Source organism: Tamandua tetradactyla, chromosome 4, assembly GCF_023851605.1.
Source record: "Tamandua tetradactyla isolate mTamTet1 chromosome 4, mTamTet1.pri, whole genome shotgun sequence".
NCBI classification, from domain to species: domain Eukaryota; kingdom Metazoa; phylum Chordata; class Mammalia; order Pilosa; family Myrmecophagidae; genus Tamandua; species Tamandua tetradactyla.
Genome location: NC_135330.1, coordinates 53181248 through 53198001, shown reverse-complemented (window position 1 = coordinate 53198001; position 16754 = coordinate 53181248). Strand labels below are relative to the sequence as shown.

General features: G+C 36.4%; 1 protein-coding gene and 1 long non-coding RNA gene across 2 annotated transcripts in view; one reads left to right on the top strand and one right to left on the bottom strand.

Annotated features, from left to right (window-relative positions):
* Positions 1 to 16754, top strand: part of LOC143680798 (uncharacterized) — a 149809-nt gene that overhangs the window by 28064 nt on the left and 104991 nt on the right. The window lies entirely within an intron of this gene.
* Positions 6870 to 16754, bottom strand: part of LOC143680796 (complement factor H-like) — an 83195-nt gene continuing 73310 nt past the window's right edge. The window contains exons 15-16 of the mRNA XM_077157301.1: positions 7740 to 7922; positions 6870 to 7282 (exon numbers count right to left, since the gene is read on the bottom strand). Of these exons, the coding sequence (XP_077013416.1) occupies positions 7086 to 7282; positions 7740 to 7922 (380 nt within the window). The 3' untranslated portion in view covers positions 6870 to 7085. The remainder of the gene's footprint in view (positions 7283 to 7739; positions 7923 to 16754) is intronic.

Below are 16754 nucleotides of genomic sequence, written 5' to 3'. Positions count from 1 at the left end.
GAGGATGTGGGGAAAAAGGCACAATTTTCCACTTCTGGTGGGAATGTAAAATAGTACAACCACTCTAGAAAGCAGTTTGGTGGTTGCTCAGGAAGGTAAGTACAGAAATTGCTGTATGATCCAGCAATCCCATTACTAGATATGTATTCAGAGGAACTGAAGGCAAGTACAATAAAGGACATTTGCAAACCAAAGATTTTAGCATTCACATTCTTTTTGATTGTGAAGAGATAGAAACAGCACAAATGTCTATCAATTGATGAGTGACTAAACAAGCTGTGGTATCTACATACAATGAGATATTAAGCAGCTGTAAGACATAATAAAATCATGAAACATGTGACAACAGGGATGAAACTTGAAAAAATTATGCTGTGTGAAATTAACCAGAAACAAGAGGATAAATACTGTATGGTTTCACTAATATGAACTTAAAACATAAATGAATGAACTCTGGGAATTAAAGTTAAGAACACAGGTTATCAGATGATAGAAATAAGGTAGAAATTGGCATTTGGTGCTGAAGGAATACATATTGTGCAATAAGAGTGATTGTAAAAATTCCTAAATGCATAGTGCTATGCAATCTGATTGTATCACAATCATACAAGTACACTGAATGAAGTTGAATGTGAGAATGATTGAGGGAGAAGGAGAAGGGCTAGGGACACACATGAAATCACCAGGAAATATAGAGGATAAAGAATGAAATGGTACAATTTAGGAATACCCAGAGTGGATAATGATGGTGATGAAATGTACAAATATATAAAAAAAGCATGTTTGCATGAGGGAGATCTAATGAATGTAAACATTGCAAGGTACTAAAAAAGGATGGGATACAGAAAAAAGTTCAATCAATGGAAAGTAGAGTCTTTACTCAACAGTAACATTGTAATATGTTTCCACTAAATGCAACAAAGGCATTATGCCAAAACTAAATGTCAACAAGTCAGAGGTATGGATTCTGTGCAAAAGAAAAGGAAATGTCTACATATAGATTATAGGGGTAAAGGCTTGACTTTAGGTTGGGTTATATGATGTGTGAATAAAACTGTTTAAAAATGAACAGAGAGAAAAAAATGCTATAGAAAATATGGAGAAAGAGATATACCCATTCATTGTTGATAGGGAAACTGAGAGGATCAGCCCCTGGGAGGACCGTGTGGTTGTTCCACAAGAGGCTAGGGATGGGGTTGCCATATGATCCTGCAACCCTGTTGTTAGATACAGACATGGAAGAACTGAGAGTGGGAAATGAAAGAAAAATTGTACACTCATGTTTATGGGGGCAGTGTTAGCAATTGGCAATGGATGGAGGTGACCAAAGGGTATAGCAATTGAGGGAAGGAAGGGGGAACAGTGGTTTCCCCTTACATGGCCAATCAGTAGTAATACTGACTGGCCATGCAAGAAGGAATGACGGTGTGAGACATGCAACTAGGTGAATGAAACTTGAAGGCAGTATGTTGAATGAAATGTCAGGAACAAAAAGACAAATATTATCATGCTTCAATCATATGGACTAACAATAATGGACAAACTTGGAGAATTGAATTTGAGAGCATGGGTTATCAGGTTGGGTCCTATTGTGAAGAGTCCTAGATTGTAAGCTGTTAAAAGTAGTTGTATATATGCAGGAGTTGTAACTGTTATTTCTAAATTCTGAGATACTGAACTATTTGAGTATAACCTGGTCATTTCCTGAAACTTCAGTTATGTATGTGACTCTTGAGAGCAAGGTGGAACATGGAAGCTATGAAAGTCAGCATTACCCCATACAGCAACTGTTAAAAAGGTTGAAAAAGTGATCAGACTTCAACTGGAGATATAAATGAACCTGATCTGGATAGGACTGAGGCAGATCAGAATACTGGGTAAAGAATGTGATGACCAATATTTTAAAAGTTCAACTTCTGTGTGAGACCAAAGGAAGGGATGTTTATTTGGTGCAAAATTTGTATTTTGGGTAGTGCACTACAAAATTTAACTTGTGTGTTCAGTTTAGTTGAACACCATAAGTACATGGAATCTTAAATAGAATGTGAGCTTTTATTGGTTTGTATAGGTTAATGTGATGCTGTGATATATCCCAGAGTAATTTGGGCAGAGAATAAAAAAGTATTTGCAAAGTCTCCTTGGGAACTGGGGAGAAAAGAAGAAATATTCACCTTCTCCATCTGGGGAATTCCTGATACTCTTGCAAACAGTTGGGACAACCAACTCAATAGGCTGAGTCTTCGATCTTGGGGTTCACCCCTATGAAAATTATTCCCACAAAGAAGTAGCTAAGCCTATTTATAATTATGCCTGAGAGTAACCCCCAGAGATCCAGTTTTATTGCTTAGATGTGTCCTCTTTCTCTAAGCCAACTTGTCAGGTAAACTTACTGCCCTCCCCCTTGCATGGGACATGACTCTCAGGAGTGTAAATCTCCTTGGCAACGTGAGACCTGACTCCTGGGAAGAGCTGGGACCCAGCATCATGGGATTGAGAAAGCCTTCTTGACCAAAGGGGGGAAAGAAATGAGGCAAAATAAAGTTTCAGTGGCGAGAGATTTCAAATAGAGTCGAGAGATTATCCTGGAGGTTATTCCGAGGCATTATATAGATATCACCTTTAGTTTATGGTGTATTGGAGTCACTGGAGGCAAGTACCTGAAACTGTTCTCGATTCTTGAAAGATGATTGCATAACCACATAACATTTACAACATGATTGTGTGACTGTGAAAACATTGTGTCTGATGCTTCTTTTATCCAGGGTATGGGCTAATGAGTAAAAAAATAAGGATAAAAATAAATAAATAATAGGGAGAAATAAAGCATAAAAAATTGTGAAGATTGGAATACTAGAGATCAATAAGAGGGATGGGTTAGGGGTATGGGATGTATGAATTTTTTCTTTATATTTCTTTTTCTGGAGTGACACAAATGTTCTAAAAATGATCATGGTGATGAATGCACAACTATGTGATGATATTGTGAGCCATTAATTATATATCATGAATGGACCGTGTGCCTGTGAAGATTTTTCAATTAAAAAATAATAAGGAAATATCATTTCACACCTACTAGAATTAGCTGTATTTTTTTTTAAAGAAAAGCAAACTGTAAGTGTTGGAGAGGATGTAGAGAAATTGGAACACTCATCCATTGCTGAGGGTGAAGTAACATGGTGCAGCAGTTGTGAAATGCAGTGAGGGGGATCATCACAAGCTAAAAATACAATTGCTATGTATGCCAGTTTAAGAGGATGTATGTACCCTAGAAAAGCCATGTTTGAATCCTAATCCCATTTTGTAAAGGCAGCCATTTCTTCTAATCCCTATTCAGTACTGTATGTTGGAAACTTGGAATAGATTATCTCCCTGGAATAAAATTGGATGAGGTGGAGACATGTCTGCAGCCATTCCAGGTGGGACTTGATTACTTTGCTGGAATATATAAAGGAGGAAACATTTCGGAGAAAGCTGGAGACTCAGAGAGAGGAGAGAAGAACAGCAGAGCCACGAGAAAGCCATGCCAGAGAATGCAGAACCAGGAAGCAGAGAGCTCACACCAGCTGCTTTTGGAGATGGAGAAGAAAACACTTCCCTGGCAGCTGGAGAGGAACATGCCAGAGGATGTCATGTTCACCATGTGCTCTTCCAGCCCAGAGAGAGAAATCTGATCGTGTTCACCATCTGCCTTTCCACTTGAGAGAGAAACCCTGAACTTCATCGGCCTTCTTGCATCAAGGTATCTTTCCCTGGATGCCTTAGATTAGAGATTTCTATAGACTTGCTTTAATTGGGACATTTATTTTCCCAACCCAAAAACTGTTAAATTGTGATGTATTAAATTCCCCTTTTCAAAAGTCATTCCATTTCTAGTATATTGCATTCTAGCAGCTAGTAAAGTTGAACAAATGTGATCTGGAAATGGCTTCTAGGAATTTAACCAGAAGAAATAAAAGCAGGGATTCCAACAGACACTTAAACACAATGTTCACTGCAACATAATTCACAACTGACAGAAGATGTAAGCAACTCAAGTGTCCATCAACTGATGAATGGACAAACAAAATGCATTACATACATACAACGGAATATCATCCTGCTGTAAAAAGAAATGAAATCCTGATGTATGTGACAACCTGGATATTAAGTTTACAGATTTCCTATTTAGGCTGAAGATAAAGGTTTGGAAAGAGATGGTGGTATTATCTGAGTTTAATTAAAAAACTGAATTCTGTAGGTGAATGTGGTTAAGAGAAGAAAATTAGGATGTATATGTTACTAGAATAAAAATTAAAAGATGAAACCTGGGGCTGTATAGCACATCTATTGTAGATGATAGATTGTAGTTAATATTACAAATACAAGAATGTGTTTCATGAATTATAACAAATGTTCAATACTAATATATGGTGGTAAAAATAGGGTGGTATATGGGAAGATTTATAACTAAAGTAATAATGTACAATAGATGAAAGTATTTTAATAATCCTTCATCAATTGTAACAATGAACTCTAGTGTTAAAAATGAATAATAAAATTATCTCTAAATAATTTTGAATACTATCAACTGTTCCAGACAAATGAAAGGTATTGGTGGTAGGCAGTGTGCACCTCTAATTAAAAAAAAAGTAAATGTTTGACAAAATACACAATAATAGAATGAAGAGATATTGTATTTAAAGATGAAAAACTCAAAAGCAATCATATAAAATGCTCAAACATTGATTATGTTCTTAATCAATTTTCCCTTAAATAACAACTACAGAGGATAAACAGGAGATGGATGAATTAAGGAATTAGTAAGAACATTCATAGGTGAAAATGATAACATTTTTAATGTACATGCAATTCTTTGTTGGAGATTCATTCTGAACAACTTAAAGTAGAATTTGGTAATGTCTGCAAATTATTTTCTTATGGTCACTCACACAAACATAGAGAAATGTGTAGAGAGACAGATAACTATAGAAAATGTATTTGGAAAATTTTTAATTATGTCTGAATCTAGATTCTAGTTCTAATGGTGTTTATTAAACTCTTATTCTAAGATTTCTATAAGTTTAAAGTTGGGGAAAATGTACGTAGGGATATAACACTGATTTAGAATGGTCTCAATGCTGTTGTGTAAACAGAAAGACTGTTTAGCTATCGTATCTAAAAATAATAATAGTAAATGGTCGATTGGTGTCAGAGGTTTCCACCTCACAAAGTTGGCAATGATCAACAAGCTGCGATTTATTTCCCAGTGACAACAACCCCCCATCCATGACCTACATGACTGATTGAGGAAACCATAGTCTATGTGCTTGAATGCAACCCACCAATTCCTTCCAAGGATGAACAAAAAAAGCTTCGGTTCCCTATTGGCCCTTAGAGCTCCTGCCCTTAACCAAGTCTCACTACCTACCCATCTTAAAATGCTACATCTCTTTACCTTAATTCCCCACCAAACATAGTATAACTCATCAGTCAAACTAATCCCTCTCACCCTATGTAACGCAGTGTATATAATGTTGTGCAACCTCCTGGAGGCAGGCTGAAGTTATTCTTTAGACTCCCTCCACTGAGAGAGCTTCTTAATTGACTTCCTGCCTGCAGTCATCAGTCTCTGAGCCCTGGTGTGTGCCTTTTTTCCTACCAATGGGAATCTTTACACACATTTAATACAATAGACCATCTCGAAGATCAGTTTCTTTGTTGCAAGGGTGATACACTGCTCAGATATGGGGTCTACCTGTTATGAAGCATCTAAGTTTTTCTGATGTGATGTATAATTGACTACACAGCCTCACCTACAAAGTGTCCTTGCACTAAATATTGATCTGGTTGGAGATACTGAGTTCTTGTGTGTGGGCAGGACTGAGAAAGGGGAGGTGAGCTCCCTGCTTGGTCCTTCCTGTTCAGATGGTCAGTTGTTCCACAGGACGAGTTCCTCAAACCAACTCCTTCATGCTGTAGTTAGTTCAGATTCATTTTCAATTCAAACAATAAAATTTCGGGTACATCTTAAATGGTTTATGCTTTGTGGAAATTAAAATATTTCTATCCATGAGTGATGTAACACATTAGTGTTGTTTAAAATATTTGCACACAAAAATTAAATTTTGCATCTTGTTGTCGAACAATCTCCAAGATCTTTATTCACCAAGAAAATGACGAGTATGTTGTAGGACTCAGGCTCTTTCCCAACAATCTCTTCATATTTCTTCACATGCATTCCTTAGCTTTCTAGTCAGCCATAATTTAAATAACATCTTTTTGGTATTGAAGGTTAAAGGTAGAAAATTAGAGCATATGCAGCGCTATGAAGGTCTTAAACATCAATCCTTTCCCCTATTAACTCTAATTCAGAAACAGTCATTGCAAATATATTATAGCATTTTATGTTCATCTTTATTCAATAAATATTAATTTCATACTAAAAAAAATTGTAAGTGTGTGTATGTATGATTATACCTGGTATTGAGTATCCACCACTTTTTATGACAGTTACAATGATTATACAACCAATGGGATCTGAATTCCATTCTGATATGTTTGGATCATGGAATATGCCTGACTTCATATAGAGCATCACACATTTCATATTTGTTATATTTATATGTTGATATATTAGGAATCAAAAAAAGTTATAGATACCATGTCAATTACATAAGATATCACTCAGTTGGCTTTACGTGTTTATGAAGTGTAGGATTTTAAAGATGGAGACAACCCTATCTTTTCCATTCTTTCTGATATAACAGAGACTCAGAGCTCAAAAGTTATGGGGAAAGGTTTGAGAGAATTAAAAGAGTGACAGAGGGAAGCAAGCCTGAAGTGAATGCATCAAATATCTTGCAATTGGTTTATGAATAGCACACATAACACAATTGTTTGCCAAGTTTTAATCTAGCACATTTAAGAAGTGAGACACTGGTCTCTCTGATTACAGTAACATCATCCACTTAATATTTAACACAAATTCTGAAATGAATAAAAATGTGTTAACAAATACAAGATAAGATAGAGTTGAATTGGATTAACAATGCAAAATTCAAATTCAGTGCACTTATTTTCATTACATAAATGCAGAATACCAAATTTTAATTACAAGTGGGATATATCACTGTCCCTTCCTGACACTTCGTTCGAAGAGGAGCTGATGTGTCTGCTAGGTAATATCCATACTTACATTGGAATTCAATAACATCATCTGTTCTGGAATACAGTTTTTTCTCATGTGACCACTTAAACATTATGTTATGTTCATTCATCTTATCCTCTGATATTACACATGCCTCTGTAAGTACAAAAAAGTACATAAAACATTAATTAATACAAATCTCACTTTCCATAGATGTCTAGGTTTTCAATAAAATCTTACATACTGTCTCAGGAATTCTTTCCAAAAATTTTACCAAGCCATCTCTATAAAAAATTGTAGCATAGATTTTTTAAATGTTAAAATACAACATGGAAAAATAAAGTATTAGGCTTAATGAGTGATAATGTGATGTTATTAAAAAGGATTCAAAATGTGAATTATCACATTAAGTGTCCTGAATTCAGAAATCTTCCATTAGCACTGCATTTGAATAATAATTTCCCAATCTTTGGTTCCAAACATATTAATATTTTGTAGTCAAGCACTCAGCAGTTTGCTTGTGTGTTGTTCCATGAAAATTCAATCATAAACAGTCAAAGTTTATTCATATTACTCTTGTATTCTTGGATATCTGGAAGAGTGAGGCACTTACCTAAACATTTTGGTGGTTCTGACCACTCTCCATTTCTACATGTCGCATGTGTGTCACCCTGAAGTACATAAAAGGCCTGGCATTTATACTCCACTGACATTCCTGGAGCATATTCTACTTGTGGAAATAAGGTTAAGTCTCCATTTTTAATAGGTGGAGGGGGCCCGCATTTTCCTTTAGAATCTAAAAAATATTATTTTTTGAGAAAAAATCAACTTACAGATTAAATTGAGGCAAAGAAAAACAGCACAATATACGTCAAGATTTGCATTGATTTCTAACAATAGACATATTTCGCTTTAAAAATTCTAATCAAATGTAGTGAGTCACACCATTTCATGGCTCTTTATTTCATCTCACAATAAAGCAAACACAAATTATTAATAAGTATGTTTGTTTTATAATATTCCAATATAATAATGTTATTTTCTGTGCATTGATGTTTAACTATAGGATAGCTAAGATAAACAGGCAAAACTCTTGCAGTCCTTTGAGTCCTTAGATATTCGTTTGATTTTCACTTAGATTACAAAAGAAATGTCAACTCTTTGGAAAATTGCAAAGAATATCCTATGTATAAAATAAAAGGGAATTTTTGGTGTCTTCTTCTGAAAACAGTATTTTAGAAACATCTTTGCTTATATTTTTTGCCAAGTACAACTAAAAATCCTGGATACAATATATAGAATGAAACTATAAAGACTTGGTAGAGGTAGAGAAGTAGACACAGCTAAGAATTTGAGAGTCAAGGAGTAATAAGCAGTGGGCTACTTGAGTTTTATTTTTGCCTCTTGGAATAAGCATTGGAGAAGATTGCATCTCAGAAACGATATCAGGATAAAACAAAAAAGTCCCCTAAAGGGCCTGCAATCTCAAACCTGAGGCCCGGGAAAGGACCCATACTGCCACCTTTTTCACAACACCAAAACTTTCTAGAAAAAAATATAGAAGTTATTGAAGATCTCCCAACCTTCAATCAGCAGAGAACAAGTGAAGATCATAAATTTCCAACACCCTGAGATAACAAGGCATCTATTCTTTCTCCCATGGGGTGAGTGAAGCCAAGTGGTGAGCCTGAGCTGGCACCTTACATGCTAGTAATAGAGACTACTGAAATGGATAAGTAATATCCGAAGTTTCAAGCCGTAATAGCCCAAATTTCTAGGATACAGTGGAAAATCACTCAACCTATCAAGAATGAGGAAAACCTCAAAAGAGAAAAGTCATTCAATAGATGCCAATATTAAGATGCCCAGGAGTGTAGAATTATTTAACAATAATTTTTTGAAACTGTAATGGAAATTACAAAATTGATGATATAATCCCAGAAGTTTTCTTTAAACGATTCAATGAATTTAACAGTCAATTGGATATGGCAGAAGAAGGAATCTATGAACTTGAGGTTAGAACAATGGAAATCACGCAGGAGGAAAATATAATGAAAGCAAAGAACATATTAAAAGATTTTCAGGAACCATAAAAATGACAAAACATTAAAATCCTAAAATATATGGTGCTATGAAAACCAGACAATCCATATCCAAAAGAATGAAAGAGGACCCATATCTCACACCTTATACAAAAATTAACTCAAAATGCCCCAAAGATGCCCTAAATATAAGAATGAGTACCAGAGTTCTGGAAAGATGGCAGAATAGATTAGGTCAAGTTTACCCCTGATCCAAGGAGCAGCTAGAGAAGAGGTGGAAAGGCAACTGAGACAACAATTCCAAGGGGTAAGTGACCTGGGAGGGTCTTCTTCACCCCATAGGAAGATCTTGGTTGTAAAAGCTAAGGAATTCAGATGCAGAGAGCCAGACACCATCCAACCAATGCAAAGAGCCTAACATGCCCATTTCTAAATGGAAGCCTGGAGACACAGGAGTGCACAAATAAGGAGAACAGGACTAGGAAGCAAGCCAAGCTGCCTCCCTTGAATGTGTTATGTTCACGTGCGCCTCTCCCACCAGGCAACACGTGAATCCTCACACACCTGAATCCCATTACACCCCAATTCTTTCACTATAACCTCCCACACCTGGCAGGTGCTTAGGTGTGCATCTGTGCTACATAGACCCTTCCCTGCATGCGTGCACACCTGATCCAAACCCCTCCACACCTGCCTAACCACGCCAGTGCCTACCCACCCGAAATCAACCTCCCCGACCCACATCCCACAACTCCTGTGTCCTGTGCCACAACTTTATACACTCTGACATCCACATCTGGGCCCCCTGGACCATTCCTTCTGTGCAAGGACACATCCATGCCCTGTCACCCTCTGCCCCAACATCTGTGTCATCTACCCTACACCCTGATATCCAAACCCCCATGCTCCATGTGCCCACCCACATCCTACCTGCACACCAGCCCCCATGCATCGACACAGCCCCTCCATCCACTTTCCACACTGCCCTACTTCTATGTCCTGCATGCCACATGCTTCTTCTGTGCTCCAAGGTGTGCTTGAGTTTCACCACATCTCCAAAGCCCTGCACCACACCTCCACAACCCCACACTGCACATTCCATGCTCACAGGCATCACCATAATTTCCCCAAACTGTGCCCATACCTGTGCTGCAAGCCATCACTGCACTGCTGTGACCCACCCAACACCCCACATTCTGCCACATCCATCCTGCAAATACAAAGCTTTAGATTATTGAAAGAAATCAACTTCCATAGTAACACTACTGAATCATTTTTATGCCTTGAAGACAACAGAAAATCACTCAGCATATCAAGATGCAGACAAACAGAGCCAAGCTTAGTGACCAAATTGAAACACTGGAGGAGATACAGACTTTGGAAGAATTAATCAAAGATGTTTATATAACACTTCTAAATAAAATAAATGGGATGGTTAATGACATAAAGGAGATCAAGAAGAAATTAGAAGAACATAAAGAGGAATTTGAAAGAATTAATGATAAAATAACAGATATAATAGAGATTAAAGCTCCTGTAGACCAAATTAAAAATATAATAAAAGAAAGACAATGGCAGACTTGAAAAGACAGAAGAAAGGATAAGTGAACTAGAGGACAGGAGAACTGATTTCAAACACTCAAAACAGCAAATATAAAAAAATATGGATAAACCTGAATTGGATCTCAGGGAAATGCTGGACAAACCAAAGCACATTAATATAAGAATCATTGGTGTCCCAGAAGGAAAAGAGAAGAGTAAAGGACCAGGAAGATCAGCTGAATATATAAGGGGGAAAACTTCGCAACCCTTATAAAGGACATAAATATACAAATCAAAGAAGCCCAATGAACTCCAAATAGAATAAATCCAATAGGACTTTGCCAAGGCAGATATTACTCACTCTGCCAAATGGTGAAGAGAAGCAGAAAGTCCTGAAAGCAGCAAGAGAAAAACAATTTACACCATACAAAGGAAATCACATAAGACTGTGTTCAGACTACTCAAGTGGCAGAGGCCTGATAAATTTAAGATCTTGAAAGAGAAAGATTCCAGCCAAGAATTCTGTAACTGGCCAAATTGTCTTTCAAAATTGAAAGAGATATTAATATTTTCACAAACAAACAAATGCTGAAAGATTTTGTCAACAGGCGATTGGCCCTACAAGAAATACTAAAGGAATGTACGCCAGCTGAATAAAAGAGACAGGAGAGGGAGGTCTGGAAAAGGGCACAGAATTGAAGAGTACCCATAAGAGTAACTTAAAGGATAAAAAGAGAAAGATGGAAGGGCAGTACAATGGTGGCTCAGTGGCAGAGTTCTCACCTGCCATGCCAGGACCTGGGCTACCCAGAGCCTGTCCATGCCAAAAAATAAAAGAAAGAAATATAATCTACATATATACTGCTTATAAGAGACTCATCTTAGACACAAGGATACAAATAGATTGAAAGTGAAAGGATGGAAAATGGTGTTCCATGCAAGTTGTAACCAAAAGAAAGCAGGGGTGACTATATTAATATCAGACAAAAAAAGACTTTAAACGTAAAGGCATCACAAAAGACAAAGAAAAACACTATATATTAATTGAAGGGATGATTAACCAATAAGAAATAGTAATCATAAATGCTTATGCTCCCAATCAAGGAGTGCCTAAAATACATGAGACAGACATTGGCAAAACAGAAGGAAGTAATAGACGTTTCAACAATAATAGTGGGAGACTTCAAAACACCACTCTCCTGTATAAATAGAACAAACAGACAGAGGATCAACAAGGAAATAGACAAGTTAAATAACTTGATAACTGAATTAGACCTAACACATATATAGGTTATTACACCCCAAAACAGGAGGATATATATTCTTCTCCAGTGCTCATGGAACATTCTCTGGGATAGATAATATGCTAGGGCACAAAATAGGTCTTTATAAATTTAAAAACACTGAAATTATTCAAAGCACTTACTCTGATAACAATGCAATGAGGCTAGATGACAATAACCAACAAAGAATGAGAACTTTCACAAATATATGGAGATTAAGAAACACATTCTTAAACAATCAGTGGGTCAGAGGAGAAATTGCTAGAGAAATCAGTAGCTATCTGGAGATGAATGAAAATGAAAATACAGCCTATCAGAACTTATAGGATGTGGGAAAGGCTATGCTGAGAGGGAAATTTATTGCCCTAAATGTTTATATTAAGAAGTGAGGAAAAGCAAAAATTGAGGACTTAACAGCACACCTGAAGGAATTTGAGAAAGAACAACAAACCAACCCCAAAACAAATAGGAAAAAGAGAAATAACAATAATTAAAGCACAGTTAAATGAATGAAATAAAAAAAGAATAGAAAGAATCAATAAAACCAAAAGCTGGTTCTATGAGAAAATCAATAAAATCAACAAATCATTAGAAAGTCTGACAAATTAAAAGGGAGAGAGGACTCAAATGATCAAAATCAGAAATGGGCGGGGTCATTACCACAGACCCTGAAGAAATAAAAGAAACCAAAAGAGGATAGTATAAACAGCTATACAACAACAAGCTAGACAACTTAGATGAAATGAACATTCTTGGAAACACACAAACAAGCTACACTGACTCGGGAAAAAACAGAAGATCTCAACAAACCAATCACAAATAAAAAGATTTAATCGGTAATCAAAAATCTTCCTCCAGAGAAAAGCCCAAGGTCAGAGGGCTTCACAGGGAATTTTATCAAACATTCCAAGAAGAACTAACACCAATCTTGATCAAACTTTTCCAAAAAAATTGAAGAAAAAGGAACATTACATAACGCATTTTATGAAGCTAACATCACTTTAATACCAAAACCAGGTGAAGATGCTTATAAGAAGGAAAGCTACAGGCCAATCATACCGGTGATGCCGAAAAAGCATTTGACAAAATTCAACATCCTTTTCTGATAAAAGTACCTCAAAAGTTAGGAACCAAAGTTAACTTCATCAATATGGTAAAGGGAATATGTGAAAAATTCATAGCCAGCATTGTACTCAATGTAGAGAGACTAAAAGCTTCCTCCCTAAGATCGGGAACATGACAAGGGTGCCCTCTGTCACCACTATTATTCAACTTTGTACTAGAAGTTCTAGCTACAGCAATCAGTCAGGACAAAGAAACAAAATGTATCTAAATTTGACAAGGAAGAAATAAAACTTTCATAGTTCGAGGATAATGTGATACTATACTTGGAAAATCCTAAGAAATCCACAAAATTACTTGAGGTAATAAACAATTCAGCAACCTCACTGGATAGCAATGTGCAAAAATTAGTAATGCTTCTAAGTACAAGCAATGACCTAATTGAGGAATTAGTTAAGGAAAAAATTCCATTCAAAATAGCAAGTAAAAGAATCGAGTATCTAGGAATGATCTTAACTAGGGACATAAAGGACTTGTACACAGAAAACTACATAACATTGCTAAAAGAAATCAAAGATGATCTAAATAGGTGGAAAGACATTCCCTGTTCATAAATAGGAAGTTTAAATATAGTTAAGATATCAATTCTACCCAAATTGATCTACAGATTCAATGAAGTTCCAAAGTTACAACAACCTACTTTGATTTGAAGCCTTGGAAAGGCAATTTGACAAATTCATCTGGAAGGGAGATGTCCTAAATAGCTAAAAGTATCCTAAAAAGAATACGGTGGGAGTATTAGCACTTTCTGATTTTGAAACATATTATAAAGCCACAGTGGTCAAACCAGCATGGTACTCGCACAAAGATAGAAATATTGACCAACAGTATCAAATTGAGAGTGCAGAAATAGACCACCAAATCTACAGTAAACTGATTTTTGGCAAGACCCCCAAATCTACTGAACTGAAACAAAATAATTTCTTCAATAAATGGACATGGGAGAACTGGATATCACTAGCTAAAAGAATGAGAGAGAACACTTACCTTACACCCAATACAAAAATTAACTCAAAGTGGATCAACTACCTGAATATAAGAACCAGTACCATGAAGCTCCTAGAAAAAAATGTAAGGAAAATCTTCAAGACCTAGGAATGGGAGGTAGCTTCCTAAATTGTATACCCAAAGCACAAACAACAAAAGAAAAAATAGATAATTGGGAACTTCTCCAAATCAAATGCTTATGGCCTCAAAAGACTTTGTCAAAATGATAAAGAGGCAGACAATTCAATGGGAGAAAACATTTGGAACTCACACATCAGACAAAGGTTTGATATCCTATATACATAAAGAAATCATACAACTCAATGACAAAAGAGCCACCAACCCAATTACAAAATGGACTAAAGATATGAATACTCATTTTTCTGAAGAGCAAATACAAATGGCTCAAAAGCACGAGGAAATGCTCATTTTCATCAGCTATAAGGGAAATGCAGATCAAGACTACAATGAGATCCCACCTCACACCTATGAAAATGGCTGCTATTAAACAAACAGGAAATCACAACTGCTGAAGAGGATGTGCACAAATTGGGATGCTTATGCACTGCTGGTGGGAAAGTATGATGATATAGCTGCTATGGAAGACAGTTCGGCGGTTCCTTAGGAAACTAAATATCGAGTTGCCCTATGTCCTGGTAATGGCACTACTCGGTATATACCTAGAAGAGCTGAAAACAGTGACACAAACAGGCATTTGTACACCGATGTTCATAGCAGCATTATTCACAATTGCCAAAAGACAGAAACAATCCCAATGCCCATCAAAAAATGAGTGGATTAACAAAACGTGGCATATACATAAAATGGAATATTATGCAGCAACTAAACTAAATGGCATAATAAAGCACATGACAAGACAAATGAGTCTTGAGGACACAATGCTTAGTGAAATAAGCCAGACATAAAATGCCAGGTACTGCATGGCTCCCCTTTTATGACCATGGTAAAGACAAAATGAGAGGCTTACAATACAGAATATAGGGAACTTAGAGATACATAGAAACTAGATATGCAGGAACAGTTAGTTAATGAGGTTGAACACAAATGTAAGGGAATACAAAGAAGGGAAGGCAGTTCACTAAGGGGTCTGTAAGTAATATTACTATACTGAAGGTGAACATGATTGAAAGGGGTTTTAAAGATCCATTTGTCCTACTGGTTAACACTGCAAATATAAACAAGTTCTTGCATGAACTACTTCAAAAGCATGATTGCTGTACAAAGAGAGCATATGTTCAGGGTATAGAGGGAAAACTGCTATTGCATGCTACGGGCTATGTTTAACTGGAAAACACCAACAGTACCACAGCAACACCAAAGGTAAATAATGGAGGGAGCGACAAGTGTTAAGGGGAAGTTTAGATTTTCTATCTGGTAAAGGTATGTTTATTGGTTGTCTTTCTCTTGGGACCAATGAAATTATCTAAAATTGACAGTGTTGATGGCTGTTGACTTTGGACATTATATATGGCACCTAATGAATGGAGGTGACTGAAGAATGCACTGATTGAGAAGTAGAATAGTGAACATATGGTGTATATATATGATCTAATATTGTGCCACTGCATAAAGGTACAAAATAGTGAGGCATGTAGCATTGTGAAGGAACCTGTGGGACATTTGGTGAGACAAAATCAGCCAGAAACAAAAGAGAAATTATTGTATGGTCTGCTTTAGAAAATGCTTATAAGAAAACTGGCACCCAGATTGTAAACTCTTACGGCAGTCACGTTTAGTATGAAGTAGTAATTATTATTTCTGGATTTTGAGAGACTGTTATACATTTATATATATAACCTTGTATTTAGAGAACAAAACAATGCTGATCAGGTCAGTATTAAGGTAATTCAGAACATAGGGGTAAGGAAGACATTGTCTATATTATAGAACCTCACCTAGTCTTTGAGACCAAAAGAAGAAAGATTTATTTTGTCAAGAACCTAAATTTTCTGTAGCACATAATCTAACTCTACCTGTTTGGATAGCTCATTTAAATAATTGAAACACAGGGAGCTCAGAATAAGAATGAGGATTTTTAATCCTGTATAGATAAATGTAATGCCTGGATTAATTCCTGACTATATTAAGCAGATAATCAAAAAGTCCTTTTAGGATGGGAGAAAAAAATATGGAACTATTAAACTTAACCACAGGAAAACCCCTGATATTGTAGTCAAGCATTAGGGACACCCAAATCAATAACCCAACTCCTTGAGCCTTGTTGTTGTGAAGTTTATGTATGTAGCACCAAAGCTTAGCTTACCATAGTATACTGAAGAGTTATTTCTGGAGAACCTCTTTTGTTGCTCAGATGTAGTCTAACGCTCTCTAAACCCAACTCTGCAAGTGAAATCATCGCCCTCCCGATACATCAGACATGACATCCAGAGGTGATAGTCTCCCTTGTGGTATGAGAGATGACTCCCAGGGATGAGTCTGGCCCTGGCACTGTGGGATCAACAATACCACCCTGACCAAAAGGGGGAAAGAAGTGCAATAAAAAAGGTAACAGTGGCTGAGAGTTCAAATAGAGTTGAGAGGCTACTCTGGAGGTCACTGTTAATCACACTTCATTTAGACATTGCTACCTATCATAACTTGCCAAACCCCAACCAAAATCATTCCAGCCAA